General features: G+C 57.2%; 2 protein-coding genes across 8 annotated transcripts in view; one reads left to right on the top strand and one right to left on the bottom strand.

Annotated features, from left to right (window-relative positions):
• The window catches only part of ERRFI1 (ERBB receptor feedback inhibitor 1), a 731,587-nt gene that overhangs the window by 131,979 nt on the left and 576,819 nt on the right, over window positions 1-22,789 (top strand). The window lies entirely within an intron of this gene.
• The window catches only part of CAMTA1 (calmodulin binding transcription activator 1), a 552,305-nt gene that overhangs the window by 24,140 nt on the left and 505,376 nt on the right, over window positions 1-22,789 (bottom strand). For 5 of the 7 annotated variants that reach the window (XM_049775266.1, XM_049775269.1, XM_049775270.1 and 2 more), the window contains 5 exons: window positions 6,568-6,719; window positions 3,426-3,622; window positions 2,920-2,998; window positions 2,482-2,797; window positions 1,608-1,795 (listed from right to left, as the gene is read on the bottom strand). In XM_049775266.1, coding sequence (XP_049631223.1) covers window positions 1,608-1,795; window positions 2,482-2,797; window positions 2,920-2,998; window positions 3,426-3,622; window positions 6,568-6,719 — 932 coding nt within the window. Of the gene's footprint in view, window positions 1-1,607; window positions 1,796-2,481; window positions 2,798-2,919; window positions 2,999-3,425; window positions 3,623-6,567; window positions 6,720-19,180; window positions 19,214-19,274; window positions 19,313-22,789 lie in introns of those variants that run through there. The other 2 variants (XM_049775271.1, XM_049775272.1) reach the window with 2 other exon arrangements.

Raw genomic sequence — 22,789 nt, 5'->3', positions numbered from 1 at the left:
GTCACCCTGATCAGCGTTTTTGCAAGTTTTCCCTTAGTACGGTGCGGCTCAAGCCTTGCCAGAAAAATAAAACAAAAAAATCCCCCCTTCGCCAAAATAATATTCCAAAAACTAAACATTGAAAACAAAACAGAAACTGTGAGAAAAAGTCAAGCTCTGGGGCAGAACTCAGAAAGTGGGTCTGTGAGCTGGTGCATGGGTTGGGAAGGGAAATCCTGGGGGTGGGGGGGCTGCTTTATTCTGGGCACAGGGGCAGACACTCTAGGCCGGCGTGCCCTCGACACCTCAACACAAGAGTAGTGGCATCTTCTAGATTTCTACAGAGATTTGTCCTGTGCTGGGTGGGAAGGAGGAAGGAGCCCAACTTTCAGGCCTCTTCCCGACTCACACAGGGCTCAGGCCCTCCCATAGGAGGGTAAGTTCACTTCTAGCTCTCTTTCTACAAAGTTTTTATTTATTTATTTTTTTTTTTGGAGTTTGGGCCACACCTGGTGACACTCAGAGGTTACTCCTGGCTATGCGCTCAGAAATCGCTCCTGGCGTGGGGGACCATATGGGACACTGGGGCTTGAACTGAGGTCCATCCTGCGTCAGCTGCGTGCAAGGCAAATGCCCTACTACTATGCTACTGAACCGGCCCATCAACAGGAGGCTTTGGATCCCCAAGATGCACATGTTCAAGCACATGGGGCTAGGCAGCGTGTCCTCCCCTTTCACAAAACATTTTAGTAAGTGGTTCTGCAGGGGCCCCTCAGGCGATGGGCGTTCAAAGCCTGGTGCCAACTGTCCAGTGTTACTAGTGAGGTTGTTCCTGGCAGGAACCTACACAATAGGTGCCAGACGCCCCCTGCTGGCCAGCTGCTGCCTGGCAGCGGTTTGGGCTGGGAGATGCTGGGAAGGAGAGGGAAGGCAGCGCTTGTCTTTTGGGGGACTATCATGAACTACTCCTCAGGATCCCAAAGATGGGTGCTAGATGGATGAGGACCTGCACAGCAATAGGCGCCAGGGGTGAGGAGAGGGGTCACTATGGATCTGCCGCCCCTTAGGACCACTTGTCTGGAATTTGGCTTTGTTTCTGTTTGTTTGTTTTTTGGAGGGGGCACACCCAGGAGTGCTCAGGACTTACGCCTAGCTCTGTGCTCAGGAATCTCTCCTGGAGGGGCTCAGGGTGTCAAGAACAGAACCTGGGTCAGCCAATGTGCAAGGCAAGTGTCTTCCCACTCCCATCTGTCTCCCCAACTCTGACCTCCTGGGACTCTCCGCCTCTCTGTGTCTTTTGGGTTCCTTTGTTGGAAAACCAGGAGGGAGGGAATCGGCTGCAGGGGTGGATGACTCCACATGGTCTGCAGAAACAAGTGGGCCCTGCTGGCTCCCGAGTCCCGAAGAGTTACAGTGCTGAGAAGCCACAAGGTTTTAAAATTTTTCTGGCTGGTCAGAGAGAGAGCAGCCAGCTAATGGTACACAGCGCCAGTCCTCTGTGTCGCGTCGCACCTGCTTCCGCTGTCCCGGGACCCATGGCTGGTCCTGGGTGAACCCTGGGCAGATAGGTGGGCAGGGGCTGTGCAGTGCCAGGCTATACATGCCTGAGGAAATGGATGCCTACGTACCTGGATGTCGTCCATGGGCTGTGCGCATGCCTCGCCCTCATTCTGGGCGCTCTCCCGACAGGTGCCTGGCTCCGTCTTTACCTCCCGTCCTGCCATCATTAACACGCTCATGGGCTCCCGCTGGCGCAGTGGTGCAGGAGCTGCCTCCTTGCCCACACTGGTCCCCTTCGCACTGCCGGCCACCTGCGCTGTAGACAGAACCAATGTCAACCCTCAGGGTGAGGGTGCCTACCCGCCGACCCTCCCCCTGCTCCCTGGGGCCACCAGGCTTAGAGCCGAGGGTGCAATATCTCTGGCATAGCCTGGAAGGACTTGGGGTTCGATGTAGGCTTTGAGGAGTTGGAGAAAACTTTGTGGCTCTCATCACTGCAGCAGAAGGAGGCTTTTCTCAGCTCCGAGAAAGGGCAGAGCCAGGGTGGACAGGGAGCCAATCGGGCACCTCAAGAATCAACCCAGGGGGCCAGAGAAATAACACAGCAGGGAGGTGTTTGCCTTGCCACACAGCCAACCCGGGTTCAATTCCTGGCATCCCATATGGTCCCCCTGAGCCTGCTAGGAGTGATTTCTAAGCGCAGAGCCAGCTGTGACCTCTGAGCACTGCTGGATGTGGCCCTCAAACCCAAAATCTAAAAAAAGAATCAACCCACCCAGACACCTCTGGTGTCTCAGGGCCTGGGAATGTGAGTGTGGCCGGGCCTCACTGTCCTGGTGCAGAACTGAAGTTACTATCCGCCTTCTAAGTGGGGGTGAGGGGGAACGCGGGTGAGCACAAGATAAAATCAGATGTGTCCCCGAGCCCTCAAGGGGCGCCTAAACGAGTGGCATCCGAGCCTCTTTCCAGGGGGGTGTGGGCCTGGCATGGTGGGACAGGTACCTGGGTTAGTGCTGGCGATGACGGTGGCACCCTTGGGCATCTCCGGGGAGGTGATGGTGTCGCTGTGCCACTGGGACACCCAGCTGTCGGGGGCGGGCTCCTCTCCGGGGGGGCTGCGCACACGCGGGTGGGGGCCCAGTGGGGCCTGCTCGTCCCGCTGCAGGTGCTCCAGGCACTCGGCCAGCCTCACGTGGCCGCGGGAGCGGGCGATGCCCAACGGGAGCCGGCCCAGGGAGTCGGGGATGGAGATGGCCCGGCGGTCCCACTTGTAGAGCACCACAGCTGCCTCCAGGTGTCCCAGGGCGCAGGCCCACATCTGGGGGTGGGGGGGAACATGGAAGGTGGCTCAGAGCAGAAGGGCTTCCCCTGGTGGTGGCTAGGCAGGGCTGAGGAGGTTGGAGGGTGGAAAGCGGGGAGAGGCAGGCAGGAGACCCTCACCAGCGGGGTGCAAGAGAAGTGGTCCACGTTGAGGGGGTCGACTTCCAGCTCCAAGTCGATGCTGTCCGCGTGCTTGGTGCTGGGGGGAGACCGGGCTGTGAGTGACCCCTGAGTGGCACAGCCGGGACCCCCACATCCCTGGGGTAAAGGAGGGGGCCGAGAAAGTGGGCAGCCCAGATGTTGGTCTGTGGGGAGAAGGTAAAGCGCTCCCTTGGGCCCCACATGTTTATGGGGAAAGTCCTCTGTCCCCCAGAATGGAGGGACTCTGTACAAGAGAACCTACTCCTGGGAGCCTGAAGGGGTCATTGCTGCAACCCAAGGTGCATCGGGTGTCCTGCCTCCTACTCCCTCTCTTGGGGTACAGGGTCCCCTCTTCTGGTATCTCTCCCCACTCTTAGGGTACAAGGGCCCCTTTCCTGGGGTGCAGGAGTCTCTCCCCCTCTTCCAGGGTTCAGGGGTCCCTTCCCCACTCTCCGGGGTGCAGGGTCTCCTGGGCATGGCCTCACCGCCATTTGATGAGCGTCTGGATGAGGGTGGCATAGCCCTGCGCGGCTGCCAGGTGCAGCAGTGTCATCCCACGGAAGGTCTTGGCGTGGATCAAGTGCTTGGACTTGGCCCAGCAGGCGCGGCTCATCATCTTCTCGCACACAACCACCACGCGGCTCTCGAAGCAACTCCCCAATGGCCCCGGGGCCGAGGCGCACTGCAGGGGGCAGGGGAGAGGGAGCATGTTGCATACACACACAGAGACACACACACATGAAACATATACATAAGCTTGGCCCAGGGCCCATAGCATCACACACACACACACACACACACACACAAACACACAAACACACAAACACACAGGGGCCCTGGCCAGGACCACACACAGGGTGGTGGTGCAAAGCCAAAAACCCAGAGGGACACAGAGGGAAAAACTTACTCTGGGGGTCTAGCATCAGGGGCAGCAGCTGGAAGCCCCACTTTCAGCCCCACATGTAGCGCTATTCCCGGGATAGTCCCCACATTATTAGAGTGGGGGATTCCCCACTGGAGAAAATGCTGCCAGAACCACAGAGGCAGCCACTCTCCTGGGGCTTTCTTTTTTCTTTTTCTTTTTTTTTGTTTTTTTTTTTGGCCATACCCGGTGACTCTCAGGGGTTACTCCTGGCTATACTCTCAGAAATCGCTCCTGGCTTGGGGGACCATATGGGACGCCCGGAGATCTCGAACCAAGGTATGTCCTAGGTCAGCCGCGTGCAAGGCAAAAGCCCTACCGCTGCGTTATCGCTTTGGCTCCTGAGGCTTTCAACAAGGGTGCCCGGACCCCCCTCCCTCCCCCTCTGAAGTGGTTGGCTCTGTCCCTACAGAAACCTAAAACAAGTCTGTGAGAGCAGTGAGTCCCGCCTGGGCCACCTGGTCCGTGAGCACCACTGAGCATGGCCCTGGAGACCCCGCACTGCCCAGGGGTTCCTGGATGGGCTGCACTGAGAACACAGCACTCACACATCTGTTGATAATCAGTCTTTGCAGACAATTTAGTGGGGAAATGCTCATGAGGAGGGACCCGAATCCTAAAAGACATGGGGGGAGATGAGGCAGAAACACCCACTGTAGGAGGGTAAATGCTGTCCAGGCAACTGAACGCAGTAGCTCTGAGAGTCTGGGGCACAGCCGGATGGGGAGCACTCACCCCAACTCCCCAACCACACTCACAGCCGTTAGGTTAACCCTAAGCTCTGGGATCCTGTCAAGTCTCTTCAGTAATAAACTCCGTGAAGAAGGCCGATTTCTGACAAAGCCCCAGGCTTTACAGCTCTGTCTTATTTAATTTTGGGGTGGGGGTGAGGAAGACCCAATAGTGCTGGGGGATACTCAGTTTGGCAGTGTTCCTGGCAGTGCTCAGGGAGCCAGGCCCACCCTGCTCCCAGGGGCATGTGCTCCTGCCTTGTGCTCCCCTGCCCTGTGCTCTGCTCAGTTCCGTTCTTCCTGTATAAACCTGGAAGAACAGCTGTGGAAACGAGGGGATGGGCAGAGACATGGGCATCTCCCTTGGGCATACAGGTGCCAACAGAGCAGTGCTGGGCGGTAGCAGAGTGGCCAGACAGAGGCCTGACAATGAGCTGCTTAAATTAAGTCTGAGAACCTGGAAGCCTCTGAGATGCCAGAAGGGAGTTTTTTTTTGGTTCCGTTTTGTGTTGGGGCCACAGTATACAAGAGTTTCTCTTGGCTCTGTACTCAGAAATTACTTCTAGCAGGCTCAAGGGACCATATGAGATATTCCAGGAATTGAACCCAGGTCAACCGTGTGCAAGCCGAATGCCCTCTCTACTGTGCTATCGCTCAGGCTCCATAAGGGAGAGTTTTGCACCCAACAAAACCATCCGTTTTCGCCTTGCATGTGGCCGACCCAGGTTTGATCCCCAATATCCTGTATGGTCCCCTGAGCCTGGCAGGAGCAATTTTTGAGCATAGGGCCAGGAATAACCCCTGAGCACAGCCAGGTTCAGATAAAAAAGCCAATCCACCCCCCGCCCCCCAAAGTAAAAGCAATCTGCTTCTCTCCCGAGGAAAGCAGCCACGTTAGTGCCACAGAATGACAGTGGCATCACAGAGCTCAGGCACTCAAGACCAAAGAGTGCCCCTGGGTCTCCTGTCGCTGCCCAGGCTCACTGGGGTCTGAGCAAGAATTTGAATCTTGAATTAAGAATCGTAGGGTAGGGCCCGGAGAGATAGCACAGCGGCGTCTGCCTTGCAAGCAGCCGATCCAGGACCAAAGGTGGTTGGTTCGAATCCTGGTGTCCCATATGGTCCCCCGTGCCTGCCAGGAGCTATTTCTGAGCAGACAGCCAGGAGTAACCCCTGAGCACCGCCGGGAGTAGCCCCCCCCCCCCAAAAAAAGAAAAAAGAATCTTAGGGTAAAGCCAGATTTTAAATCCTTATTGCTGGGGTCGAGAGACAGACAGCAGGCAAAGCACTTACCTTTGCAAACAACCAGTGTTGTTGGAGCCCCAGAACCCCATACAGTTCCCTGATCCCTACCAGGAGCACTTAGCCAGATGTAGCCCTGAGTACTGCCACGCATTGCCCCCAAACAAAAACCAACCAATAAAAAAAAAAATCATGGGACCAGAGAAATAACACAGCGGTATGACATTTACCTTGCATGCAACTGACCTGGGATGGACCCGGGTTTGATCCCCGGCATCCCATATTGTCCCCGAGCCTGCCAGGAGTGATTTCTGAGTGCAGAGCCAACAGTAACCCCTGAGCGCAGCTGAATGTGACCCAAATGCCCTTCTCCCAGTCTCTCTCCAAAGGAGCTTCTCAACAGAAGCTGGATGTGCCGAGTCCAGGCCCAGATGTGGGGGCAGCTTGGGGTGCGGGGCATGACAGCTCGTGTAGGGGTGCTCTGTGAAAACCCCAGTGGCTGGGTGGAAGCCTCAGGACCTGCGTGTGCTGAACGTGGGACATTTCCACTTGCCACGTGTGTGGAGGTGACTTGGACACACATAGGCTGAGCCCCAAGAACTGCAGCATCCAGCTCCAAGCCCAAGGCCCCAGGCTTTCCCAGGCTTCTCCCCTTTCGGGGGAACAGTGAGAAGCAAGGAGCTGCCCCACGCACACAACCCTGCGGCCTCCTATGAGCTTTCGGGCTCCTACCTGGGCTTGGCTTCCTGCGGTCCCACTGCCGGTGCCCCCGCCGCCACTACTGCCACCGCTCCCTGGTTTGTGCTGCTGGACCCCCGTCATCTCAGCCATCCGCCGCTCCATCTGCTCCAAGCGCTCCAGGATGGACATCCTGAACTGGTTATCTGGGGAGGGATGGACCAAGTGACCACCAGGCCCGGAAGGAGCCCCAAGACCCCGATGCCTGCTCCCGTTCCCCGAAGCTCCTGCCTTCGGAGCACAGCTAGGAGACCCCAAAGGTCTGGGTCCAGGCTCCTTTGTCCAACACCCCAGGGAGAGCCTGACCAACACCATCTGACACCCAAGGGGCTCCACTTCCCTTTCCATCATGGAGGGATGGTGCTTGGTTTTGAAAATGCTGTTTCGGGACCGGAGAGATAGCACAGCGGTGGGGCATTTGCCTTGCATGCTACCAATCTGGGAGGAACCCAGTTCGATTCCCCACATCCCATATGGTCCCCCAGCCTGCCCAGGGCAATCTCTGAGTGCAGAGCAAGGAGTGACCCCTGAGCATCACCGGGTATGGCCCCAAAACTAATCAATCAATTAATAAATAAATAAAGTTTAAAAAAAATGCTGTTTCACCTAGACAGAGTTTTAGGGACATGGAGTAGAAAGAAGTTCCAATTCTTTTTTTGTGTGTGTGTTTTGTTTTGTATTTTTGGGTCCACATCTGGCGGTTCTTTGGGTTACTCCTGGCTCTGCGCTCAGGAATTACTCCTGGCAGGTTTGGGGGCCTCTATGGGATGCCAGAGATTAAACTCAGGTCAGCGTGTGCAAGGTAGATAGCCCTACACTCTATCCTATGGCTCTGGCCCCAGGAAGTCCCAATTCTGTCCCAGGCTAGCTAACACTCCGGCCCTGATACCCCATCATGAGGGAAGGTCCCTGCTGCAGGACCATGGAGTGAGGCTGAGGGGATCTGTCCAAAGGGCATGAGCAGGGCATCAGGAGGGACAGGTGCCTGCACAAACCCTGCCTGCCTGTTTCTCCACAGAGGGGACCACAGAAAGTAAGCAGGGGGAGGTGCCAGTCACCAGCCGAGGGGTGCTGGGGAGAAATGCCTGCTGGGGTCCACACCACACTTGAGCTTGGGGCTGGGGACAGAGTCAAAAATACAAAGGGATCCCGTGAAGGGCATGCTTGGAGGGGTCCCTGGGAAAGGCACAATGGGGTGGGTTTCAAGCACATGGTGGTCCCAAAGATGACACTGGGGGGGACAGGGCGATAGCACAGAGAGTAGGGCATTTGCCTTGAACAGGACCAACCCAGGTTTGATCCCAGCATCCCATGTGGTCCTCCAAGCCACCAGGACTAGTTTTCCAGTGCAGAGCCATCAGGTATGGTCCCAAAATAAAACAAAAGAGGACATTGGAGGGGGGGTCCCAGAAAAGACACACACAGCAGGGCAGTCTCAAGAGGACCCCCTTCCTGTCTGAGTCTGCAGCATGGGGCAGCTCGCCTCTCCCTGGAAGTGTGTGGGTGTCCCTGGCAGCAAGGACCAGCTGGGTATAAGCACGGCACAGCCACAGCAGGACACCAGGGAGAGCTGTCTCTGTCCACAGGGGACACCCCAGCCCACCCTGTGTACAGATGTACCCCCAGGATGTCGGGGGGGGGGGACAGGCTGAGTCCCAGGTATGGATCCCTGACAGCCCACCCCTCTCCCTTTCCCATCCCCTTGCCAGCCTGGACGCACATCTCCATGGCCTGTGGCCTGTTTGAAAGGTTTTGGGGATCAAGCCCTTCCCCACGACATACGTGATTCCTTCCCATGACCCCAGACACGGCACTGAATGGGCTCCGAACAGAGGCATCGAGCTTGACTGTTCCCCATCCCATAAGACCCCCATTCACTGCCTGACACCCCCACACTGGCCTCCCAGGGACCCCCCCCCCCCAGATCTGACCAGGCTGCTAGTACTGAGAAAGGGCACTTGAGAACACAAAGCCCTGGCTGGATCCAGCCGCTGTGACCCAGGAAAGACAAAGGCCACACTGTACCCTGGTTTTCCCACCCGGAAATGAGGCTCCTTGCAGGGGTTTTGGGTGAACCCCATCGGATGAATGGTAAGGCTCTCCTTGGGCTCAATTCTTGGGAGCTGGGTCCGTCTACACCGAGGACCAAAGGGACCGCTTTTCGAAAGCAGCTTTTTTAAGAACAGACATTTGGAATGACCCTGGAGTGGAGACCGGCTGGTGCCCCAAGACTCTGCCCCGATTCTATGAATATTGTATCTCATAACCACGGCGCATTCTCAAGACCCAACCAACAGCTTCAGGACGAGATGCAATTGCTGACTTCCTTTTGCTTCTTTTTCCTTTTCTGGCCACACTTAGGTGTGCTCAGGGCTCACCCCTAGCTCTGTGCTTAGGGCTGACTGTGTTTAGGAATGACTCCCAGCTCTGTGCTCAGAACTCACTCTCAGCTCTGTGCTCACTCCTGGTTCAGTGCCAAGGGCTCACAGTCCTGGCTCTGCTCAGGGCTGACTTCGATCTCTGTGCTCAGAGCTCACTCCTGGCTCTGTACTCACTCCTGCCTGTGCTCAGCGCTCACTTCTGGCTCTGTACTAACTGGCCACTCCTGGTGGGCCTCAGGTGACCAAGAGGTGTTAGGGGTTGAAAAAGGGGTTCGTTGCATACAAGGCAAAAGCCCTTCTCTCCTATATATCTCCCTGACCTGGCCTTTTTTTTTTCTTTTTGGTTTTTGGGCCACACCGGCGGTGCTCAGCAGTTACTCCTGGCTGTCTGCTCAGAAATAGCTCCTGGCAGGCACGGGGGACCATATGGGACACCGGGCTTCGAACCAACCACCTTTGGTCCTGGATTGGCTGCTTGCAAGGCAAACGCCGCTGTGCTGTCTCTCCCTGGCCTTTCTTTTCAATCACTTTTGCTCAGGTTTTTGGCAGTCCAGGCTCTCACGCATCAGGGCCAGTGTCCAGCACCAGTCCCGTCTTCAGCCTCAACCTGACAGCCGAGACTGCCGGGCTCCGGCCCACCAGGCTGACAGTCTAGCAGAGTTGGGCTTGGTCTTGTCTGAGCCGTGAAAGTGAGTCAGCAGAGCCGGCTCATCATGATGCAGCATTCTGAGTGCTGTGGGGCGTCACAGACACGCACCCCTTGCTCTAAGTGTCCCCGAGCTTGGCAACAACATGAGGGGATGTGGAGAAGCAGACTCATGACCCGAGTGTTGTTCTATTGTGGGTAGAGCCAGACAGAGCCAGGGAGAAGCCCTGAGCACCGATGGGTGTGTGACTTAATCAATTCTCCCCCCCCCCAAAAAAAAAACAAACAGATGCAATGGCTTTTATTTGTTTTGTTTTGAGAGGCACACCCAGAGATGCTCAGGGCTTCCTCCTGGCTCTGCGCTCAGGGATCACTTCTGGTGGTACTCGGGGGACCCTATGGGATGCCGGAGATCGAACCCAGATCACCTGCCTAAACATCCTACCCACTGTGCTATCACTCCAGCCCCCAAACTGATAGTGCTGGGGGCCTCCTGTATACAAAGTCTGTGCTCCAGCTCTCTGGCTCATGCTAGGCTTCTCCCCTCCACCTAAATCAAGGATCCCAGAGTCTCTGGGCTCTGCTGAGATGATGCCCCTGGAATGCCAGCCTGCGTGGCCAGGCCCACCCGGCAGCCTTTCCCCCTCCAAGTGAGGCTCAACCACAGCTCGAGCTCCCACAGGCGCGTGCCCCTGTCTTGACCACAGCCGGGTGAGGAAGGCGAGTTCCAGGATGGCCACCCTGAGCACTGCCCGCCACAGCCTCCCTGGCACCGGGGCCGAGCGGATGATCGACAGTGGAAAGGAACATTCTTTCCGACGCGCAGCCTCCTCTGGAAGTCAAGGGGCCACAGAGGTCGCTGGGGCGCGTGTGGGGGCCCCCGAGGCCACTCGCTGCAGAGGGTGTATTGTGGGGGGCCTGGGCCCTGCTTGGCCGCTCTCCCTGCGCAGCCCAGCAGAGGGAGAGAAAAGAAACAAAGTGACCCCCCAGGACAGCAGCGAGGACACCCCGCTTTCCAACCCTCTGGGGTGGGAACAGGGGAGTGCAGGGGACAGTTGGTGGGAATCCCGATTCTGGACTAGCCTCCTCCCTCCCCAGGGCAGCAGCTGGCAGGATGTTCCCCCCATGAGCATGAGCATCGCCCTCTCCAGCCCGTGAACCCCCCACCCCCAGCGATTCAGCCTGGTTGGGGGGACACTGCTGCATAAACCCGTCACTTACGTTGGCCTTAAGCACCAGAAACCCTTTTTCTGCAAGCGTCTGGAAAGGCTGATGTGAACAGACAGACAGACGGACGGACGGAGCCTCCAGGACACACACACGGCTGCGGGGTCAGGGCCAGCTCGGGTCTGGCCAGTGAATGAATGAGGGCGCGGCCATCAGATACTGTCGGCTATTTTGATCGCGTTATTTGAGGCTGCCGCGGGCTCCCCGGGAAACGGTGGGGCGGCGGCGGCTGGGCCGGGCTGGGCCGGGGCTGGGCTGTCTCTGGGGAGCAGGCCGGCTGCCGCCGGAGGAAGTCCCCCGTGCTGCTCGGGAAAGCTCCTGGAGCCCTTCCCAGAATAAACGGGGTGCGGGGGGCCACCGCCAGCTGCACCACGGGGCCAGCGCAGAGGGAAGGGCGCGAGAACCGGGCAAGATAAGGCACAGGCTGTACCTCTTGGATTTTCCAAAGCAACGGCTAAATTTAGCCCCGGGAAAAACTGTCCTACTCCACTTTTCCAAGCCGGCCCGGCTGCATGGCCCCAACGCCTGGAAGCGAGCAGTGTCCCGGGACACCCCCCACCCTGTAATTCTGACTATGGGGGACACGACCCCTTTGATCTGACTATGGGGGACACGACCCCTTTGACACACACACACACACACACACACACACACACATACACTCCATGCCTGGAAGCAAGCAGTGTCCCGGGACACCCTCCACCCTGTAATTCTGACTATGGGGGACACGGCCCCTTTGACACACACACACACACACACACACACACACACACACACACTCCACGCTCCTCCTCCGTGCTCAGCATCTCCCATTGTTCAGAAATTCGGGAGCTGGAAGTGGGTCAGGAAAGGCCATTTGGGGCCGCTGCGAACACGGCGATGAGGAGGGGACAGAGCATGCAGGAGACATCGGCAGCTTCCCACAACTCAGCAGTTCTGGAGTCTCGGGTGCAAGACTCAGGTGCAGAGCCGCAGAGTGTCTCCCCAGGATGTGGAGCTTCCTGGCTGGCCATGGTCGATGAACCGCACATGGTGGCCAGAGAGTCCGAAGGTGATTTTGGCTGTCAGATGCACGGTGGATGGATGGACGGAGCCACAGGCGCCAGGCCAGAGCCAAGGACAGGCAGGTGGAGCCAGCTGCAAAGCCAGCAAGACAGAGCCGTTGGGCCAAGGGGGGCCTGGGAGTCCGGCAGGGGAAGGATGGGCCGGGTCAGGCTCGCTCATAACCCACACACACAGTGTGGGCCACGCTGGGTGCCCTGCTAGAGGCCAAGAAGCCCTAGGGCAGTGGCAAGGAGTCCAGCTCTGCCCGTCCACAGCGTGGCCACTGCGGGGGTTTCTGCCACTCAATCCTGGGCATACCATGGGAAACAAGACAAGACAATATGAGAGGTCAGAGGGGCTGCCAGGGGTGCCCCACCCCACAGCAAGGCCAAGGCTGTGTTTCCAGAGCTGGCATCGAGATCCACGGGGTGAGACTCCCATGGAAACCCGGCTGCCAAGGCTCCACCCCTGAGCACAGGGGAGGGCCTGGCACAGAGCAGGGGCCCATGCACAGTCCAGAAAGTGCTTCTGTTCTCTCTCTCTATCTCTCTCTGTCTCTCTGTCTCTGTCTGTCTGTCTCTCTCCCTCCCTCCCTCCTTCTCCCCCTCCCACAGGTTTTGTATTTTGGGGGCCACATCCAGCAGCATTCAGGGCTTCCTCCTGGCTCTGTGCTCAAAAAATCACTCCTGGCAGGCTCAGGGTGGTGGTGGTGGGGACCCTACGGGATGCCGGGGATCAAACTCCAGTTGGCCACATGTCAAGGCAAACGCCCTCCCTGCTGTGCCATTGCTCTAGCCCCCTGCACAGCTGTCTTAGCCCTGTTCCTAAACTAGCCAGAATCTCTAGGCAGATGGAGGAGGTGGAGAACTTCTCCTAAGAGGATCCCAGAACTAACACTGGCCCCCGTGGGGGTGCTCAGGTGCTGAAAGTTGTCCCAAAAGAAACCCTGACAGGTTCTGGCCCAGAGAGAGACACCAGGGAGCTGGCACTCTAGACACGGGTAGAGTCCAGAGACAGCTTTCCTGAAACGTGGACACACCCGGTGCCTGTGCCTACATGGTAGGAAGCAGAGAAAACGCTGCTGGAGAGAGTTTTTCTGGTGAAAAAAACTCTGGGGCTTTCTTCACCATACGTAGCCTGGGGGTGCACATGGCAATGAAAGGTGGGGGGCTGATGTGGTTCTTCTTCTGGCACCTGCTGTTTCCTTTTCAGAGCTCTTGCTATTTAGTTTCTCCAGCCCCCCCCCCTTTTGGATACCTTTGTGGGGGTCCCTGGAACCTCCCACTCTGTTTCCTGCTTACCACTGTCCTAACCTCGTGTGTGTGTGTGTGTGTCCGTCCGGTGTGTGTGTGTGTGTGTCCGTCCGGTGTGTGTGTGTGTTCATGTCTTCTTTCTCCTTTCTTTCTCTCTCCTTTCTTTCTCTTTGTGTGTGTGTGTTCATGTCTTCTTTCTCCTTTCTTTCTTTCTCTCTTTCTCTCTTTCTTTCTTTTTTCTTTCCCTTCCTTCCTTCCTTCCTTCCTTCCTTCCTTCCTTCCTTCCTTCCTTCCTTCCTTCCTTCCTTCCTTCCTTCCTTCCTTCCTTCCTTCCTTCCTCTGTCTCCTTTCTCTGTCTCTACCTGCCTGTCTGTCTCTGTCTCTGTCTGTCTGTCTGTCTGTCTCTCTCTCTCTCTCTCTTTCTTCCTCCCCCCTCCTTTGTTCTCACTTAAGGAAAATACAAGAATGAATTACAATGGGGAAGAACAAGAAATCTCAGGTTACCTTCCTGAGCAAACTCAGCCAAGAGTGAGCCGGGCATGTGCTAAGGGGCTGTTTCCAGCCCCATCTACCAGGTCTACGCCGTCTGTCCAATTCTTCTTTATAGGGGCCACAGCAGCCATGCTTGTCTCTGCCAGCCCTGCGCCTGCACCCTTAGCTGTGGAAGGACCAGTCTGTTGGGACGGGACAAGTGTCGAATGGAAATCCCTGTTTTCCTCCCTGGCTCAGCTTTCCTTACAGTATTAGATAAACATCTTCCAGCCAAGGGAATGGAAGCAGGGGCACTGGATCTGGGACTGAGACGGGTTCATGCAGACAGAAAGGCCACTTCGGGGGACAGGACAGGAAGGGGTGCATGCCCTGACATCGGCCAGCTCCCATTCCAGTGCTTGCAAAGTGCTGGTTCCCAGGTGCACCAGGCCAGAAGGACACAGCCAGGAGGCTTGGTTGTGGCTGGTGCCATGGGGTGTGAGATGGAGCCCCTCCATGCAAGACCTGCTCAGGAGAAGAAGTGCCCCCCCTTTCTGGGCCTGGCTTCTTCCCTCCAGGGGCTGCCTCTCTGCCTGGTTCTCATCTCTTGAGGTGATGGCCAGCAGCCACCCCTAACTCAGGTGAGGGACCCCATGAGGGCCCCATGCTCTTTCGGGAGAGGCTAGTCCTGTGGCCACACTGCAGGCAGGGAGCCCCAGAGAAGGGAGCCTAGCCTAGAGAAAGCAGGCGGGGTGACTAGCACTGGACCCCAGAAAGCCCTGAAGACACCCTCACATGAACCTGCTGGGAGCGTAATAAGCCAGATGAGGGTGGCTGTGGGCTGCAGCTGAGAGGAACCAGGGGTCAATAGCTGAATGGGGGTCCCTCCATGGAACCGAGGGATCCTGCCTCTGAAACGGGGATCCCTCCATGGAAATGTGGGATCCAGTCTCTGAAAGAAGGATCCCTCCACGGAAACATGGAAATGTGGGATTCCATCTCTGAAAAGGGAATCTTCCACGGAATAGTGGGGAAAAGTCTATGGAATAGAGGGAGAGTCTCTAAAAAGGGGGATCTAGTCTCTAAAAGGGGATCCATCCACAGAACAGTGCCAAGTCCTACTGCTCTGACTGAGCTGTGCCACCAAAATGCTCTCAGAGTCTGGAGAAAGCAGAATCCAGATGGGGGGCAGGATCTGTCACAGCCCTGTCCGCTCACTTGGGAGCCAAGGCCAGTGGCCCCTGCTGCCCATCCGCCTCGGGGCCACTCAGCTTCAAGACGGGGATCCCAGGCTTTCTGACAAGCGGAAAGGGAAGTGAGTGCTTCCCTCCCACACTGCCCGTCCATACGCTCCTGCCAGCCAAGCTGCATTCCGGACCCTGCACCCAAGACCCTCACACCAGACACAGGAGCCAGAACTAAGCCTGTGCTCTCTCTCTGCTGGTGAGGAGCCGCCCCCCGGCTCACCACTCTCCCTGACCCCTGATACTCAGACAGACGCACCCTTGGGGCTATACTAGGAAACAGGGAGATAGCTGCTTATATCCAGGGGTCGAATATGCTGTTGGATATGGTGTGGACTGAGAGGCCCTGGCCCCCGAGGGAGCCCCCCAGTCTCCCAACGTGCCCAACCCCTCAGAGATGAAGGACTCTGGGGCGGAAGGAGCAATGGGAGGAGGGAGACGTGCCTGAGACTCCCCACGCCCAGCACCCTCTCTGTGCGCACTATGCAGTGCCGAGACGAGTGGGCAGCAGGCGTCTGTCGTCGGGCCAGCGGATGCCACCCATGCTGCTCGCTGCCCGCCTGGCACGAATCGATCACCATCTCGTCAGTTACCTGCACAGCTATGCCACCAGACATCTGTGCTTTAATGAAGTCTTGACCCACAAAGTGATCAATAATATGACATGGGGCCAGAGAGATAGCATGAAGGCAGGGCGTTTGCCTTGCATGCAGGACAACGGTTTGAATCCCGGCATCCCATATGGTCCCCGGAGCCCGCCAGGAACGAATACTGAGCATAGAGCCAGGAGTAACCCCCGAGTGCTGCCGGGTGGGACCCAAACAAACGAACAAACAACAATAATAATAACATGACATAAGATTAAACCAGGGGCTGGAGAGATAGCACAGTGGTAGGACATTTGCCTTGCATGCAGCTGACCTGGGAGGGATCTGGATTCAATTCTCGGCATCCCATATGGTCCCTAGGGTGATTTCTGAGTACAGAGCCAGGACTAACCCCTGCGTGCTGCTGGGTGTGGTCCAAAACTTAATCAATCAATCAATCAATCAATAAAGTTTAAAAAAATAGGTAACACCAATGTTAGCCTTTACCATTAAATCCTAGTCCCAAATAGCATGTTCATGTTTGTTTGTTTTTTGGAGCCACATCCGGAAGTGCTCAGGGCTTCCTCCTGGCTCTGTGCTCAGGAATCACTCCTTAGAGGTGCTCCGGGGACCCTGTGGGATGCCAGAGATTGAACCTGGGTTGACTGCCTATAAGGCAAAAACCCTCCCGGTGTGCTATGGTTTCGGCCTGAGTTACTAGAATTTCACACGAGTCACGAGTCTCTATCTTTATAGGGAACATCGAATGTGACACACGGCTGTCAAAATCACCGTCAGTTCATATAGTCACGACTCCAGCTACGGAGGGGTCCGTCGACACCGGAATGCCACCCGCTCACGTCTGACGTGGAGCCACGCAGTGGGTGAAATGTAACCCATCACACTGAACACATGTCCCTCTGCACCTCCTTTCTGGTCTAAAGCTGTGCTCAGGTGGAGCACGGGGAGCAGGAGCTGCCGGGCACGTGATCAAACCCCTCACTCCCCGGTTTCCCACCGAAAAATCCGAACGACAAAACCCGAACCGCATCGGCCACTGCGGCCAGGCTGGAGGCTGGGGGGGGGGGCAATCGTCACCCCCATCTGCCCAGTGCCTCCCCTTTCCAAGTCCAGGTCACAGTGGACACACGGCAGCAGCTGGCAAAGGGCAGTCTGGTCCTGTCCAGCATGTGCCCAGGGAAGGGGGCACAGGTGCCCTCTGACCTCAGCACACCCCTCCAGAGGGACAGACACATCTCTCAGGGCCTGCCGTGTGCCCAACATTTGGGACTGGAGGTGGCCAGAGCCTTTCACCCGAATCTTCCCATCACGCAGGACCAAGGGAGTTCAGACTGGAACATTCGGGGATGGAACGATAGCACAACAGGGAGGGCATTTGCCTTGCACGAGGCTGATCCGGGTTCGAACCCTGGCATCTCAGAGGGTCTCGAGAGCACCGCCAAGCACAGTTCCTGAGCTCAGAGCCATGAGAAAACCCTGAACACTGGCGGGTGTCGGCCCCCCCCAAAAAAAACAAAACCAAAACCAATTCAAAAACATCAGAGCAGAAAATTTTTTGCACGCAGCTGTGTGTGCGTGTGTTTGTGTGGCGCATGCCTGCGTGAACATACGTGCGCATGAGGCCAGCTTGAGCCCCAACTGGTTTCCAGCAAGGTCCCTGGTTCCCTTTCCTGGACCCCCACTTTCCCTTTGCCCAACTGTTCCTTATTTTACCCGTTTCTGTCCAGCTTCTCAGTGTCAGGGGTCATTCGGTAAAAGCCTTTAGGATTAAAACAGGCAGCTTGGGGTGGGGTGGGGGGGACGGACAAGGAGGTGATGTGTGGAGGCCCCGAGGCTGTGGCCGAAAGGTTCTCCCAGAGGACCCAGACAGAGACTTGCTTGGTGAAGACAGAATGAACCCCCAGCTGGATCTCAGCATGAAAAAGCTTTAATTCCCACACAGAGATGGCCCAGAGCAGCTGGGAGGGGAGCCTGGGAAAAGGTGCAGAGGACTCACAGGGGGTGTCCTGGGAAGCCTCCCACCCAGCTGCCCCTTGGGGTGCCCCCCACAAAGTGCACTCTCATAACTGCCAGGGCTTCAGGCTGGCTCTGCAGCTCCCCAACTTCAGCCACCCAAACAGGCAGGACAGTGAGGGCGATTCAACCGGGCAGTGCTCCCTGTAGCCTGCCCTCCCAGGCACCCCTTCTCACTTCTGAGTGGGCCACTGCGCCCTCAGTCCCGCAGGAAGTCAGAATTCCAGATCCACCTGTTACCCAGGCGCTCTAGAACAATCCACCATAGCAGGCGCGCAGCAGCAGCAGCAGCAGCGGTGGAGGCAGGAGGAGGACCTGCAGCCCGATGGAGAGGGAGGGGTGGGCTGTGCCCAGTCCGTCTGCCAGACACAGATGCGGGGAGGGGAGGGGAGGGGAGGGGAGAGGAGAGGAGAGGAGAGGAAAGAAAGAGAGAGGAGAGGAAGGGAGGGGAGAGAAGGGGGAAGGAGGGAGGGGAGTTAGGGGAAGGGAGAAGGAGAGAAGAGGGGAGAGGAAGGGAGAGGAGGGGAGGGGAGCTTACGTAAGCCTGAGTCGGGGTACCCACACCCACACCCACCCTCGGAAGGTGGATGTTTCTAGAACACTCAACTCGAACCCACCCAATCCCCCCACCGCACCCAAGCTTGCACAAAGAAAGAGAAACAGACGCTTCTGTGCCGCCTTGTAATTCTGGTCTATGCACAATCGCCGAGGTCTGCTCTGCACCCCTCTGTCGGGCTCCCCAAGCCCCAGACGGCGCAGACAGCTAGGGGATAGGGGACCCTCTCCCCAGTTCCAGGGGCCAGAGGAGGCACCACCTGGGCGGGCAGGTCCCGAAAGTTTGGGCGGTGCGTTCCAGATCAAAGGAAAACAAGGCTCCATCCACGCACCGCCCACAGCTCCTCCCACCTCTGCTCAACCCTCCGCGGCTCTCTCGAGCTGGTGGGCAAACAAAAAAAACACAACAACACAACACAACAACACAACACAGCAGCCCCGAACGGTGGCCGGTGGCCGACCTATACGCCCTGTGCAGTCTGGGGAGCAGATCCTGCAGCCTGCGGGCACAGCCAGGCCGGGCTCTGGCCTGCACACCTTTGAACCCCTCTTGTCACCCAGGATGGAGGGTCTTCCTCTAAGCCTGAACATCCCCCCAAAATAAAAATAACAACCTCTCAGATGCCCAGAAACTGCAGGTCCCCTTCCCATGTCACCCTAGAGCCTCTCCTGGGCTTTTTTACGCAGGGAGACTGATGAACTCTTGGGGTGGGGTGGGGGGTAAGTTCCTGCAGCCCCAAAGTCTAAAATCTAACTTTCCCAGCCTTGGGGTGCAGGTTCCCCCCCTCCGCATTGGCTTGCGGGGCTCGGTGGGCGCTCTAGGCTCTCCAGGGGTGGGGGCACCAGTCAGCGCCCCTCGACCCACCAGGGATGGGAGGGCGCGCGGGGCACCTATCCGTGCCAACCAGGGTGGGGTGTCCTGTCCCTTATCCCCGCACCTTGCCCACCCCCCCCGAAATAAAATCATGAAAAGCAGCCTGCAGATTGGGGGGTGCCCCCAGTACCCCACCTCCCCACCCAGGGGCGTCACTCATCCACTCACTCACCCAAACACGCCCACTCCTTGCACACGCGCGTGCTCGCACCCCCGAACACGCGCGCGCCCCTCGGCCACGCGCGCTCACGCCCCCCAAACACACACACACACACACACACACGCACTCACAAGCGCCCGGACCCCTGCCAGCACCCCACGCACGTCGCGATCGCGCGTGGCCCCGTCCCCGCGGCCTCCGATCGCCGTGCCTCGCCCGTCTCACCCGGCCGCCCCGCCGCAGCCCCGCACGGAGCCTCCGCTCCGCTCCGCCCGCTCAGCTCCGCCGCTCGCCGCAGCGCGCCCGACTCGGGGCTCCGGGGAGCGCGGTCTCCCCGCCAAGGCCCCGGGGCGCCGGCTCGACCAATAGGAACGCGCGGCGGTGAGCTCACCCGCCGGGCCACGCCCCCGAGGCGCGCCTCGCCCAATCGACGCGCGCCACGTCACGAGGGGGCGGGCCGAGGGTGAGGCCAAGACAGGTGCGGGCACACGCCCGGGCGCGGGGACTCTGCGCCGAGCGAGCGAGCGAGCGAGCTCGACGGCTGGGAGGGGGCCCGGGCAGGGCAGGGCAGGGCGCGGCGGGGAGGCTCAGAACCCAACGTTCTGGGGGTTCACACCGGGGTGCTCGGGTCTGAGAGGCGCTCATGAGCTTTGCTTTGCTCCAGGGTGGCAAGGGCTCCCCATCGGATGGCACCCCAAGGTGCTGGGCACCCTTGGGTGCAGCGCTGCGTGTTGCCAGCCTCCTGCCACTGGCTCCTGGACTGGCTCCCCAGGAGTCCTCCTCTGCAGCCCCCAGGGCGGTGCAAGCGCTGCCCGGTGGCAGGGAGCAAGCAGGACCTTAGGGTATGAACCCCCCCCCACACACACACACAAATCCAAACGAGCAAAAATAACAATGAATTCTATAGGCCCCAAGTTTGCACTAGCCACCGAGAGTTGCCCCTTGGAAGTGAAGTACAGTACGTCTTGGTTATGTCGCTTCCGCAATGGTCTAGCTGGACCATTGGGTCGATTCTGCTCCAAGCCAGTCCTTGTTCTGGCCCCCACCCACCACCCCCATTCAGGTCTTTCACCCCCTCGTGCCTCTGAGCCACCCGAGCCCCTGACTTCCCTTTTTCTCTGCCAACTTCTTCCCTAGATTCCCTCAGTGCCCCCCCCCACGCGCGCTGGGAGGGAGTTTTGAATTCCCATTTTTGCGCAAAAGGGAGTCGGTTCTGTTTGTTTCCAGAAGAGACGGGGCCCGGGGATGATTGGATTTGATGCAACAGTTGGATTGGAAGGCCAGCAGGGCCCCAAGTTCATCATGGTCTCTTTTCTCCCACCTGCTAGGAGGGAGCCCCAAGCACCTCATCTCTGTGGATGAGACTCTTATGGTCCAGTCAATGCCAGTGTGTTCAGAGCGCCTGGCATGCCTCGACCACTCGAAGGCCAGCTGGCTGGGGATGTTACAGAATGTGGGACCTGCAACCTATGGCCCATCAGGAACTGCCCTCCTCTCCCCTACTGCACAAAGGATCAAGAAGTTAGGGCCTGGTGGGAGGCTTAGGGTTTGGCTGGAAAGGGGGTGAGCTTCTGGGTGGGAGACATATCCTCTTTTTACAGAGGCCACACCCTGCAGTGCTCCGGGGCCTTGAGGGTTGTCGAGATGGGGAGGTGCCAGGGAGCAAACTCAGGGTCTTGCACATGATACGTGCATGTTCTATCTTGTGAGCTAACTCCTTGAACCCTAGTGGCCTTTTCTGTTCCATTCTATAAAAATGCACGGAGGTACGTGGAGAATGGTAGACTTCAGACACAGGCTGTGCTTTTGGTTTGGTTTTGGATTCCGGCAGTATTCAGGGGTTACTCCTGGCTCTGTGCTCAGAAGTGACTCCTGGCAGGCTCGGGGGATCCTTTGGGATGCCAGGAATAGAACCTGGGTTGACCACGTGCTAGACAAAATCTCTCCTTTCTGTGCTATGGCTCCAAACCCCAAGTCTGTGCTTTTGTGGGGGGGCACAGCTGATGGTGCTCAGGGGTTACTCCTGTCTCTGTGCTCAGAAATTGCTCCTGGCAGGCTTGGGGGACCATATGGGATGCCGGAAAATGAACCTGGGTCCTTCCCGGGTCCACCGCGTGCAAGGCAAATGCCCTACTGTTGTGCTATGGCTCCATCCCCCATAAGTGTGCTGGGCATTAATGATTTTGTTTCCAGGACAGAACAGGAAGACTTTATAGCTTGCAAAATACTTTATACACCCGGGGCTCGAGGTTATTGGTGGGTTCGGTCCTGGTCTGAGCACTGCGGATTGCGGACCAGAAACGCAACAGCAATTGTTTTTTTAAATTGCAGTCCCAGAATTTCTCCAGAAGGGGTTTCTTCTGGTGATGAAGAGTCACTCGTTCAGGTGCCATGTGGGGAGATACTGGTCATCAATAATGAAGACGAGATTTTTCTAGTTGTTGTGTCTTGGGTGCAGGAAACATGCAGAAAAGGGGCATGCTGGCATCAGGGAGAAGCCTCGGCCCCCTCGCTCATTCCCGGCCTTGGCAGCCAGGAGAGCCGCATCCTGCCAGGCCCAGCCTTTCTATCACCAGGGCAAGAAGCCTGCCCTGCCCACTGGCATTGAACCCACCGCAGCCAGAGTGAAGAATGAACCAATGGGCTATTTGTCCCTTCAGCCCAACCTCGCCTGCTTGCCCAGAAGAATCCAGTCTGACTCTGCAAATACCACCTTCCAAAAAATAATATTCTTGGGGCTGGAGCTATAGGACAATGGGGATGATATTTGCCTTGCATGTGGCCAACTTGGATTCCATCCCCAGCATCCCATAGGGTCCCCTGAGAACTGCTAGGAATGACCCCTGAGCATAGAGCCAGAAGTAACCCCTGAGCACTGCTGGGTATGGCCAAAAAAACCAACAACAAATATTTTCAAACCAAGTATCAATTGATTTTTTGAAAAATGTTTGTTGGGGGATCCTGGCTGTGTTCATGGCTTACTCCTGGCTCTGACCTTACTCCTAGAGGGTTCATGGAACTAACTATATGGGGTGCTAGGGATTAAACCCGGGTTGACCTCATGCAAGGCAAGTGCCCTAGCCTGTTGTACTAATTCTTGGGACCTCTTACATGGCGATTTAAAAGCCATCTACAGCCATATATTCAATATGTGTTTAAGTCACTGGGAAATACAGTGAGTCTCTAAAGATTGATTAGTTGAGATGGCAAAGCCATTTCACAGAGAAAGGACCATCTCTTGAAGGAAGTGGAGGCAGGACCTTGCCCTGTAGAGGAAGTTGGATCCCAATGCACAATGTGAAGCCACGGTGGGCTGTGACAAGCCTGGAACAGCTTGAATTTGGATTGCCAAACTCTTGGAGAATCTGGAAGTCAGTCCTCAGATCTGGCCATGTATCAGAGCTGAAGGAGACAGCTGGATTGGATTGCATCAAAACGCAAAACTTCTGTGCTCAAGGAAAGTTTAAAAGGGTAGGAGAGGGGCCAGAGTGAAAGTACAGGGGAGAGGGCATTTGCCTTGCATGCTGTTGACCTGGCTTCGGTCCCCGGCATCCCTTATAGTCCCAAGAGCCCACCAGGAGTGATTCCTGATCACAGAGCCAGGAGTAAGCCCTGAACATTGCTGAGCGTGGTTCCAAAGCATGGGGAGATAGGACAGGAGTTAAGGCACTTGCCTTGCATGCAACCAACCCTGATTTTATTCCTGGCATTGCTAGTCCCCTTAGTACCCAACCCATATT

This window comes from Suncus etruscus, chromosome 6, assembly GCF_024139225.1.
Source record: "Suncus etruscus isolate mSunEtr1 chromosome 6, mSunEtr1.pri.cur, whole genome shotgun sequence".
Lineage (NCBI taxonomy): Eukaryota > Metazoa > Chordata > Mammalia > Eulipotyphla > Soricidae > Suncus > Suncus etruscus.
Note: the sequence above shows the minus strand (reverse complement) of the source record. Positions and strands in the feature narration are given on the sequence as shown.